We start from the raw sequence: 11,790 nt of genomic DNA, 5'->3' as shown, positions 1-11,790 counted from the left end.
AACGCAGTCAATGTGACTGTTGGGGGGGTGAGTGAGAGGAGGGGGGTAGGAGAGGTGGTCAGAGAGGGAGGACTTTGATTTTTAATGTGTTATTGGAAACAGGAGTGTTATGATCTGAATTGTTTTAGTTGAGATATACCTACAGTGAAATGTATAAATCTCACAATTCAGTGAGCATACCACACACACACACACACACACACACACACACACACACACACACACACTCAGGTCAAGATATAGAACATTTTTACCACTACAGAGGGCTTCTTCATGCCCCTTCCCAGTCAGTACTCTCCCCTGCCCATCAAGAAGCCCCTATTTTTTACTTCTATCCCCATAGGTTAATTTTGCCTGCTCTTGAACTTCTCTTAAAAAGAATCCTACAATTTGTAGTCTTATGTGTCTGGTTTTTTTCGGGTTTTTTTGTTTCGTTTTGGTTTTTTACTCAATGTTATGTCTGAGATTCAGTCGTTCAGGTAGTTGTTTGTTCTTTGTTTTTGCTATGTAGTATTCCACTGTAAGAAGGTAGCACGCTTGATTTATCCATTCACCTGTTGAAGGACAGCTGAGCTTTCTCCAGTTCACTGTCGTTAATGAAACTGTTGTGATCACTGCTGTCCATGTCTTTCGGTAGACACAAGCACTGATTTCTCTTGGGAGTGGGAATTCTGGGTCATAGGTCAGGTGTACCTTTGGTTCTGGTAGACACTGCCAAGCAGGTTTCCAAAGTGGCTGTACCAATGTATGCTCCCACCAACGGTGTATAAAGGTTCCAATTGCTTCACATCCTCACTGATACTGGTATTGCTGCTGTTTTTATTTTTTTATTTTTTAAAGATTTTATTTATTTATTTGACAGAGAGAGACACAGCGAGAGAGGGAACACAAGCAGGGGGAGTGGGAGAGGGAGAAGCAGGCTTCCTGCAGAGCAGGGAGCCCGATGCGGGGCTCGATCCCAGGACCCTGGGATCATGACCTGAGCTGAAAGCAGACACTTAATGACTGAGCCACCCAGGCGCCCCTATTTTTTTTTATTTTTTAAAAAAGATTTTATTTACTTATTTTTCAGAGAGAGAGAGCAAGAGTGGGGGGAGGGGCAGAGGGAGAAGCAGGCTTCCCGCCCAGCAGGGAGCCCGATACCGGGCTTGATCCCAGGACCCTGGGATCATGACCTAAGACGAAGGCAGACACTTAACCAACTGAGCCACCCAGGCCAGACACTGTGTGACAAGTCTCATGAGGTTGGCACCTTTCCCTCTCATCCACATTTTCAGTTATTCCAGAACAGCCCTGCTGAGGGACCCAGTGCACTGAAAGGGGGGGGTCCCCTCTTCCCTCTTCCCTCCCTCACCCCCTGCCCCCAGCCTCAGAGAAACAGAATGGAGAACAGCAAGCAGCTTGATTCATAGACTTTATCAGCTTTTTCTCACCCCCAGCGGTTTCTGCAGACACCCGAGCATGTCCGGGACACGCGGTTCACTCTGGCAAAGCTGGGGAGCGGCGGGGCGGCATCAAGGCTAGGGGCGGGCGGCGGCGGACCCCAGGGCTTGAGGAGGGCTGTGGGAGCTGCGTGAGCAGGCTGCGGAGCGGGGAGGGAGGAAGGGTGGCCACGGGGAGAGGAGTGCGTGTGGGCCGCTGCAGGGAGGAAGCAGGGCGGGCGGGGCAGGGGCTCTGGTCACTGTCTGGAGGGGGGCACACGGTGCCTGTGTATGTGCGGCTGGGGGTGGGGAGCCCATACACATCTTTTCTGTGGCAGGAACCAGAAGGACCACTGTAGAAAAGGGACTGTACAACATAACCTATGATACAATGTTTACATATGATACAAGGCTCTTCCCCTCTTGGAGTTTTAAAAAATAAATTTACAATTCCAGAGCTTTTGGTAAAAAATATGTACACCCTCAGAACAGGAACAGCAGGGGTTTTCGCTGTTGCCGCCGCTGCCTCTTCAGAAGGGAAAGGAGGGGTGCCAAAAAGGGGGGTGAGGCTGTGCCAGGAAACCTCACCCGGTAGCTGCCAGGAGCCCTGTGCCCCTCGGCCCTGGAGGCCCGTGTGGGAGACGGTGGGGAGACACAGAGGTATTAAAGGCGTCACCACAGTCCAGTTCCACCTTGACAGGCTTGGCCATTGCCTCCCCTCTCACTTCTGGGTACAGGGGTCCGCCCCCCCAGCTCTGATGGGGAGGACCCAGGGGGAGTCAAGACAGGGGGAAGGCTAGAGACCATGTGGTTGGTGTCCCACCAAAGAGCCAGAAGGGGGGTGACAGCTCCATTCTTAACAGGAGACACCCCTAAAGCAGGAGGGTGGGCCCCAGACACCTCCAACTCCTGGTACCGCCACATCCCACCCCACAATGCAGAGGGAGCGTCCTGTAGGCAGCTTAGGCCTGTTTCCCTGAGCATCTTTTACCCTTTCATTGGAGCCCACCCAGAGACCTCGGGGAGGCCTGCGTGGGGGCTCCCAAGGGCTGACACGTTGCCCCCTGCCCCACAAAGAGCCTCACCCACAGGCTTGGGCATGCAGGGCAGCAAAAGGAGCTGAGCAGGGAGTGGTGAGGGTGGGGAAAGCATCCCGCACCACCGCAGGGCAGAGTAGACCAGGGTAGCACCAAACAGGAGGACCCCTCTACACACAATACCCTCCCTCAATTACCGGATGCACTCCTGCTTCTTAAAGGGGACAGGTGCACACACACACACACACAGACACAAGGGCGATATAATATTCCAGGGGGGTACATCCAGGGGTCCCAGCCCTGACCAGGGAAAGGCCGGACGGGGGGGGGAAAGGAAGGCTGCCAATCCCTCCCACGATTCCGCTCTGTGAGACAGGAGGGTGGGCAGCTTTCCTGCCTGCTTGGGAGGAGGTTGGAAACTCCATCTCTGGAACAGACCTCGATGGGAGGAGACAGAGGAAGGAGCACTCTGCCCCCCTTCCCTGCAAGGGCAGGAACCAGCAGAGTATGGTTTTGGCTGGAAGGAGCAAGGGGGAGAGGGCTTCAGCAGGATGAACAGGCTTATGAGTCCAGGGGTTAAGTCCATCTGACTCTTTCCGGAGGGGTAGGAAGTTGCTCCAGTGGAAAGATGTCAGGGGTGGGTTGGGACATCGTGCAAAGTGCTTGAGTGCCAGGTGCCCGAGGACCTTGGTGGGGCGCCGACCAGCACCTCTGTTCTCACTGACTATTAGCCTCCAGCTTGTAGGAGAGCTCAAAGAGGAGGTTCTGGTTGTCGATGACCTGGAACTGGCGTACATAGGCCTTGGTCTGCAGGTGATGGGGGGAAGCCTCCGTATCCAGGCCTGGGGGTGTGACGAGAGAGAAGCGCTCAGGCTCCCAGCGTCCCTTCTCGCTCTACTGTGCATACCAGCCGGAGGACAGGGGTATGGATCGGGACAGGTGCTGGGCAGGAGGGCCCCCAGGGAGGCCAAGGAGAGGGTGGAGAGCTGACAAGTTTAAGAAAACAAAGAACCGAGCAGGGACTCCTCCCGGAAGCCTCCCACTCAGGCAGAGCTCTATCTGTGAAACTCTCAGAATCCCGGGTACTGGGCGCCTGGGTGGCTCAGTTGGTTAAGCGACTACTTTCAGCTCAGGTCATGATCCCAGGGTCCTGGGATCGAGTCCCGCATCGGGCTCCCTGCTCTGCGGGGAGCCTGCTTCTCCCTCTCCCACTCCCCCTGCTTGTGTTCCCTCTCTCGCTGTGTCTCTCTCTGTCAAATAAATAAATAAAATCTTTAAAAAAAAAAAAAAAAAGAATCCTGGGTACTCACAAAGGGGCCGGCTCCGGTATTTGCGGATTGTCCTCACTTTTTCAGCCACTGAATGCTGGGAGATGACAAGGAATGAGCCCTAAAAAGGGTACAGAAAGATGCTCCCCCCTCTAATGCTCCCCCTGCTCCGTTCTCCAACTCTGCTGGTTTGACCCTGCTCCCTCCAGGGTCTAATTCTGGAGGGTGTCTGAAGAACCAAAGGAGGGGTGTAACAGCCGTGAGGAGAGGTGGAGTTGTGCCCCCCCACCCCCCAGATGCCTGTCAGCTTTGCCTCCCCGTGGGCGGGTTGCACAGCAATGCCACCAGGGACAGTCAGGAATCTGTCAGGCAAGCTGGGCACCAAGGAGGAAGGCTGCTGTCTTTAGGGGGCTGCCAGGAGAGGGGAAGAATGCCAGCCCCCACGCCCAGGCCAGGGTCAGCAGTGGTACTCACCAGCTTCTCGATGTTCACCAAACCATCGACAAGGGTCTTACTCCCCTCATGCAGGAAAGTCAAGTCTAGGCGATGGAGGAGAAGCCCATGTGAGGAAAAAGAGAGGAGGTCCAAAGGGCCCTTCCCCTCCCCCACAGCCCCTCACTAGGGGGCTCCTGTCCAGGTGGGCACTCAGAGCTGAGTGCCAGGGGTTGAGAGCCAGAACTGGGACACGGACAGTGTGGCTAGAAGGGCACAGGAGTGACTCTCACCTTTGAGGATCAGAGGCACGAAGGGAATCACAGGAGGTTTCATCTTGGAGATCACTTCTCGGTAGCTTTTGTGGTTCCTGCAGGGGTCCTGGCGTTCCACAGAAGAGAGGTAAAGGGCAGATAGTCCCAGTGCACCTTAAAGATGTCCCCTACTCTTCCCTCATCCCCCTGCCCGAGATCCATCTCTGATCAGAGAGGGGCATGTATGGGTGTCTAGCTGGGGGTGAGGTGGGGAGGGGCTTGACTGTTCTCCCTTCTCCAAGGAAAAAGGGGGCAGCAATCCTCCCACCCCTCCCCTCCCAGCATGGGCTGGGGACAGTCTCAGGCACTAAAAACCTTGCAGGGAAGCTGGAGGAAGCAGGTTAAGGGGAGCAGAGGGCCTCTGGGGTACAAGTCCAGGGGCAGATAAAAGAGCTGAACCCACTCACTGTCAGGTTCTCAAATTTGCGGAACAAGTTCTTGAATTTCCCTGGCAGCTTCTGCAGAGAGTTTGAAGGAAGGAGAAGGAATGTCAAAGTGGAGCTCCTTGGGTTTCACGGCAGCTCTGGCTAATCCCCACGTGTCAGAGGGGGAAGGGGCCTGGCTGTCTTGCAGGGGGCTGGCAAGCTGGTGGGTGGGGAAATAGAGTCAGCCCTTGGTGCGGTCTGGGGAGCTGGAAGCAGCCCAGGGGAACGAATTATTCTGGGGAATTCGAGCCTCTGCTTAGGCATACGCCATGCACGAGAGGCCTCACTGAGTGCTGGCTGAAATCCAGTATCCAAGTCTGCGACCTGGCCTGGGCTGCCTGCCCCCACTCCGGCGGGCATTCCGGCTCTTTACGATTTTGCACAGACACAGGGTCCATTAGTTAAGCCGCGTGCCCCGGGGGCTGGATCTGCCAGAAGAGGGCGCCTCCTTCCGCCCGGCACAAAGGCGGCCACGGGCCTGCAGCAGCCGCCGGAGGCCGCACTGGGGTGCACCCGGGAGGCCACGACCCCCGCCCCACAGCCGGGCCAGCACAGGCGGGAGGAGAGGAAGGAGAGGAAAGGGCAGCCGTGTCATCACCTCCCAGGTGAGGCGCAGGCGGCTGACGGCGGCGTTGTCCAGCCCCATGACCACGGCGTAGAAGGACAGCAGGTCCTGGTTCTGCTTGCAGCTGCGGAGGGGGGCGGGGGGGGTGCGAGGCGGGATCAGTGCGCGCCCGGGGGAGGGGCTCCGCGCTCCCCCTCCGCCGCCCGGCCGCACTCACATGGCCGCGATCTTGAGGAACTTCTTGAGCAGCTGCGCGCGCTTGCCCGGGGCCTCGCAGAGCAGCACCTCGGTGGCCACCCAGTGCGTGACCTCGCTGCATCGCTGCAGCAGCAGCTCCAGGTTGGCCGTCTCCCGGCGGCCGCGCTCCCCGTGGAACACGTAGTCCACGAATTCCAGCTGCACCCACGGCGGCGTGGCGGAGCGCCCGCGGGCGCGTGGGGACGTCGGAGTGGGCAGGTGGCGGCGCGGGCGGCGGAGGGCAGGGCCGGAGGGCGGGCGCGGGAGGAGGGGCAAATAGGAAAAACGGGGCCAAGACAGGTTGCAACAGAGATTGGGGGGAGGGGAGCAACATTAATCATGCTTTACTATGTACCGAGCACTTCCTAGGTGCCAGGTCCTTGAACCACCTGATAGACATTATTGTGACTGCCTTATTTTCTTTCTTTAATAGAGAACGGTTTAAAAGTACTAACCATGGATCAGGTCCCATGTAAGACCCACCTTACTAAGGGGGTCTCTCTCTTTGCCTTTTTTTTTTCAGATGGGGGACCTAAGTCTCAGAGGGTCTGGGGTGAGTTAGGGAATTGCCCAAGGGCACCCTGCCAGCCAGCCTTCTAACCCCAAGTTCAGCTGCACGCGGTGCCCGTCTCCAGGCCCCCCACGTTGGCACATTTCTCCCTCCAGGCCCCCAGCCCAGCACCAGTCACAATCCCTACCTCGTGCACACATCGGAAGAGCTCCCAGTGGAAGGCAGTAAGGTGGTTGGCAACGTCCTCGGGCTCCACTCGGTGGATCTCTGTATCTCCGGGGGAGACCTGGATCTCCTCAGGGAGGGGCATCTGGTGGCAGGCAGGGGCACAGGGGCTGGACTCCACTCTGGGTTTGTGAGGTTCTGCCCACAGCCCCTCTGGGCCCTGGCTCCCAGCCAAGGCCTTGCCATGGGGTTCTTACCAGGGCCTCAAAGCTGTCCCGCGTGCAGGCAAACAGGTGGCTGTTGATGCCCAGTGTGGTGAAGACACAGTCTTCAGTGGGCTGGAGAAGGACCTTCTCTGCAGGAGAACGAGCTGCTCTGCCTCAGCCCCGGCCACCTGCACCCTCACAACCCCCAGCCACTGTCGCCATCCCGTCTGGAAACTCCTAACCCTGCACAGACACGTTCTAGACTAATGGGACTCGTGTTATGTTATCACCAGTTTATGCCATATTTATCTGAAATTTTTCAGATCATGATTTCTCTTGCATTCATAACCTCCTTTTTACCCCCAACATTCTTTCACAGCTCTTCTCTCATTCTATCATCCCGATGGCACTGGAACTTTTTTTTCTTGCCTCAGAGGAAGATAGGGCTCTGGCCATATGGCAGGCTTTCTGCCTTCTCACAGGGGTTGGAGGCCCACCCTGTGGTTTTTAACCTCAAAAACATAGCATCCTCAGATGCTCTGGGAGGTTAAAGAACCAGATCCCAAGGTGAGGAAGAGATAATCACCTGGATCCGAATCCAAGTGTCTTGGACCAGTGCTTTCCAAGCTTTAATATGCATAGGAATCGCCTGGGAATCTTGTTAAAATGCTCATTCTGAATCGGTGGGTCTGGAGTACGGTGTGAGGTACTGCAGCTTTAATAAGCTCCCAGGTAGGTGATGCTCATGTGGCTGGTCCCAGGACCACAGTTCGGGTAGCCAGGGCCTACAATTCGTCTTTACCCCTGCTCCAGAGCACTGGGCTTGTGAGTTTCTCCTCTCCTGCCCACCCCCCCCCCCCCCCCCCCCCCCTGCCCAGCTCTTCCCGAGCCTCACCTCCAGAGGAAGCCACAGCTACCAGGATGAGGGAGTCCTCACGCCCCGCAGGCTCCTCCGAGTACTGCAATTTCTCTGTCACAGAGCCCAGGATGTCCTGCACAGACGCCGAGAGGCGGCTGCGGATGGTCACGTAAGAGTGGTCAGGCATGTAGACCCGGCAGAAGACTGAGCAGAGACAGGAAGGTGGCTTTGCATTAGAAGGCAGAATGATGGTGTTGACACAAGCCACTCCAGCCCACATCTGTTTCCCAGCCCATCTCACCCCTAACCTTCAATCGGCTGGCTTCTAAGAAACAGGCTGTCGAAAGGACAGGTTCTACTACACCAGGAGACTCCACCTAAGGTGCCCTAAGACGCAGAGGCCCCCGAGGGCCCTCTGAGCCGCTCTGGAAGCTCTGCCCATCTTGATGCCCACACTCACTCTCATCAGAGCCCCGGAAGGCCACTCGGGTCTGCAGACAGGAGTCAATGCGGCGGAAGTGACGGAAGAGTGGCTTCACTTGCTTGCTGGGTGGCTGGCTTTCCTCTGGGATCCTGGCATGGACACAGCTGGGCGTCAGGAAGTCCTGTCACGCATACGGAGCGCCAGGCAGGCAACATCAAGCAAGGGATTATCAGAACCGAGTCAAGGATGCACCAGCACCAGGTTCAGAAAGTGGTGAAGGAGGTCAGAAGGGAGACAATGACCAGCATGGGACAACTGTCCAAGTGACCCAGATCATATGCGACCTCTTCCATGAATTCTCTGATCCACCCCACACACCAGGAAAGGTCATTTTTGGGCATCAACTGCTGTAGGACACTGGCCTAATATTTGTTTTGGTTTTTTTTTTTAAAGATTTTATTTATTTATTTGAGAGAGAATGAGATAGAGAAAGAGAGCATGAGACGGGGGAGGGTCAGAGGGAGAAGCAGACTCCCCGCTGAGCAGGGAGCCTGATTCGGGACTCGATCCCAGGACTCCAGGACCACGACCCGAGCCGAAGGCAGTCGCTTAACCAACTGAGCCACCCAGGCGCCCCCTAATATTTGTTTATGTGCATATCTTATCTCTTCTGCAAGACTGAGAGCTTTTGAGGGCTGGGCTTAGTTCTTCCTGGATTTTTTTTTTCCACCCTCCAGGCCTAGCACACTACTTGGCACATGGTAGGTGTAGGTCATCCGCTGTTTCCTGAATTTTGCCGACAAGGACTTCCACAGCCTGGGAGGGAGACAAGACGTGTATACAGCTACTTCTAACACGAGACAGGAGGTGTTAGGTGATCTAACAAAGGTACAAGGAGAGTCCTGTTGGCATGAGGGAGGGGGATCTTTCATTAAGAAGATGGTATTTAACTGGAGCCTTGAAGGACAACAGAAAGAGAAGCGGTACAGGTGGTCTTTCTTGGATGGACCATGTAAATGACAGCAGGAATTTGGGGTTGGGAATGCCCAGGAGTTCAGGGAATGGTGGGGTGTATAGGGAGTGTCATGGGGGCTGGGGGATGTGGGAGATGAGGCGGGAAGCATCAGCAGAAAGGCAGGGGCGTTGAATGCTGTGCAAGGGTGTTACAATTTTGTCTTGTGGGCAATAAGGAGCCCTGGATGTTTTTGAAATGGAAGCATGATGTCGTCAAACTGGAAAGATCTCTCTGGTGTCAGCATAAGAAGGGAGAGGACACAAGACCATGAGCTGAAGCCCTGGGCAGGAGGCTGTGGCAATAATCCAGGTGAGAGCTAATGAGGCCTAAACGAGGGTCGTGGTGGTGGGAATGGAGTGGAGAGAGACTGAAATGGTCAGAGGGATGGATGGACGGATGGACGGATGCAGTGGAGTCCTGAAGCTGGCTCACATTGGCTCATGAGAGCAGATTGTGAAATTTGGTGAGATTCTGCCTATGGGTTTTTAAACAGCCATTAATAAAAAAAAAAAATGTTTTATAAACTTCTAGCCAAATTATTACCACAAAAGGTAGTATCCTGTTTTACTATATTTTGCTATTATATATGCTCTTGATGTTATTTACCTCTCTTGGATTTGTGGGGTGAAAATACTACGTAATGACCTGCTACTGCACATTTCTTTGCAACTTCACATTCAGTGACGTCATGTCGGTAGCTGGAAATCAGCCAGTGAGAGAATTCACACCATGGGAATCAGCAAAAGCTACAAATAGGGGCTTTTTTCTTTTTTCTCCCTGAAGTGCTGGTTGTTAAATATGTACCAGTACACCATTGGATTAACAAAGAAATGGATGAGAGAATGGACAAGAAAGTGACTGGAGGCCGTGCTCTGTGCTACCCTCTAGCAAGAGAAAGGGGCTGAAATAAAACCACATTGGAGTCAAAAGGCCAGAGGCAGTTCCTGTGACAGAGGAACATGGGCGACTTCTGTCCTATCCCTCCCCCAACCCATTCCCCTCACTTTAGCTCCACTGTTTCCACAAGCTGGTGCAGCCTCAATGTGTCCTCTCGGAGGTCCTGGTAAAGGGACTCATCCTTCATGATCAGCAGGTACAGATCCTGGGGAGCAGAGGAGAGAGAAGATAAAGGCAGGGGTCTCATCCCAAACTTTGCTATCGGCAAGGGCTGGGGCAGGGTCTCCATGTCTTTGAACATAGAGGAACCATATAAACTGAGGTCCACTGGCATCTTCTCCTTCCAGGTACCCAGCTTGAGGAGTATGGCTCCTTCAAAGGAGCCCCCTTCCAGAGCTAATAGCCTGCTCACCCGCCTTCTCTTCCTAGGCCCACCTTGATGATGTGGCCGGCCCCCTCTTCCTCCTGCAGCAGCCCCTGGTAGGTGTCCAGGAAATGAAGGAGCATGGCTAGACAGGCCTGCTTCCGGCCCAGCCCCTCAGGGCCCTCCATGCCTCCTGCCCAAACAAAACTGACCCCTTAGTTAAGAAAAAGCCCTGGGTAGCCAGACCCGAGGAAACTGGGAAGGGAGATGAGAAGCAGGGGGTAGCTAAACCCTCCCAAATATTCTCTAGGTCTGGGGCCAGGGAGAAGAGAGGTCGAGGGGTCCCTGGAGCCAAGACCCCTTCATGCCCCAGCCTGGGCTTTTGCTCAGAGTAGGTAGGGATGGCACCCACTTGACCACGTCCATCTGACCACATCCTGCCTGTTTGAATTTCACCTGGAGATAGCCTGCCTGGACTCACCCAACCTCTGACCAGCCCATAATCTGGAGCTGATAAAGGCCAATGATGCTTACCACAAACCTGACCATACCTCAGTGTAAGGCCTGGTGTTTCTAAGAGAGCCTACGGTATTCTACTCAGTGGCCTGACGTGTACAATTAGATCCTAAAATAACTCAGTGTGAGGCCCTCTGCTTACATGAGACCCTACGAATAGCCTGGCCAGTGGCCTGTCTCTAGCAGACCCCACCGAAGCAGAGCCGTGACCTGATGTTTACATCAGACCCTATAATAACCCACTGGGCAACCAGATGTTTAGAGCAACAATTCAGTGGGGAGAGAGGCTCTCTTAATAGAATAATAACACCTTACATTTGCACAGGGCTCTGCAGTCTCCAGAGCACTCCCACATCAACTATCAGATTGATCTCCACAGCAGCCCCATAGGTAGGCAGGGCAGGTGTTATTTACCCCCTTTTTACAGAAGAGGAAACTGAGGCCCCAGGAGGTTAGGTGGTCTGCCCAAGGTCACACAGCTGGTGAGTAAAACCCCTGGAATTGAAACCCAGGTGTGTTTCCTAGGGAAGCACCCAGGCCCTGATATTACATGTGGGGTAGGGGGAGTGGCTTCCTCCTGACCTCCCCTATTGCAAAATCCATAAAAGGATATTACTGGTGTAGCTCCTGCAGAAATTTCTCCGTGGGGAGGAAGAGAGAATGGGTGAGGACGATGTCATCCAGCAGAATATCTGTAGAGATCAATTGGCACCACTGATGTCAGGCGGGCACTCCCAGGACCGACTGGACACTCACTACCCCCCCCCTTGCCTCCTAGAGTGAGTTCTCCTTAGCCAGGCTGGAGCCCCAGCCACCTGCCCTGTCATGATCTGCACAAGAGTGCACGCACACACACACACACACACACACACACACGTGTGAAGGTTCTGGGCAGCCGCTGCGGGGGTGGGGTTGGCAGCTGCCAAGGCAGCTGGAGGGAAGGAGGGGGCGCCCTTTGATGGCCACGCCCACTACTCTTCAATGCATGTGGAAGCTGGTCAGATAATACACCAAGCTTGAGATCTGCCCCAAAAAAGAGGTCGACCACAGAAATGTCTCTAGACAAAGAACTTGTAAACACAGAGGTTAGGGTCAGTGGTGTGTGTGTGTGTGTGTGTGTGTGTGTGTGTGTGT

The 11,790-nt window shown here is 54.8% G+C and overlaps 1 protein-coding gene across 3 annotated transcripts in view; it reads right to left on the bottom strand.

The window, feature by feature from the left end:
• Positions 1-2,705: 2,705 nt before the first annotated feature.
• The window catches only part of RAPGEFL1 (Rap guanine nucleotide exchange factor like 1), a 12,665-nt gene continuing 3,580 nt past the window's right edge, over positions 2,706-11,790 (bottom strand). For 2 of the 3 annotated variants that reach the window (XM_044921636.1, XM_021704149.2), the window contains exons 2-15: positions 11,270-11,348; positions 10,212-10,347; positions 9,884-9,981; positions 7,901-8,013; positions 7,477-7,644; positions 6,633-6,730; positions 6,398-6,520; positions 5,680-5,858; positions 5,496-5,586; positions 4,880-4,930; positions 4,452-4,539; positions 4,201-4,265; positions 3,769-3,823; positions 2,706-3,300 (exon numbers count right to left, since the gene is read on the bottom strand). In XM_044921636.1, the coding sequence (XP_044777571.1) occupies positions 3,176-3,300; positions 3,769-3,823; positions 4,201-4,265; positions 4,452-4,539; positions 4,880-4,930; positions 5,496-5,586; positions 5,680-5,858; positions 6,398-6,520; positions 6,633-6,730; positions 7,477-7,644; positions 7,901-8,013; positions 9,884-9,981; positions 10,212-10,347; positions 11,270-11,348 (1,469 nt within the window). In that variant the 3' untranslated portion in view covers positions 2,706-3,175. Of the gene's footprint in view, positions 3,301-3,768; positions 3,824-4,200; positions 4,266-4,451; positions 4,540-4,879; positions 4,931-5,495; positions 5,587-5,679; positions 5,859-6,397; positions 6,521-6,632; positions 6,746-7,476; positions 7,645-7,900; positions 8,014-9,883; positions 9,982-10,211; positions 10,348-11,269; positions 11,349-11,790 lie in introns of all 3 variants that reach the window. The other variant, XM_021704148.2, reaches the window with a different exon arrangement.

This window comes from Neomonachus schauinslandi, chromosome 15 (assembly GCF_002201575.2).
Source record: "Neomonachus schauinslandi chromosome 15, ASM220157v2, whole genome shotgun sequence".
NCBI lineage: Eukaryota > Metazoa > Chordata > Mammalia > Carnivora > Phocidae > Neomonachus > Neomonachus schauinslandi.
The sequence above is the reverse complement of the archived record's forward strand: the minus strand, read 5'-3'. Positions and strand labels throughout refer to the sequence as shown.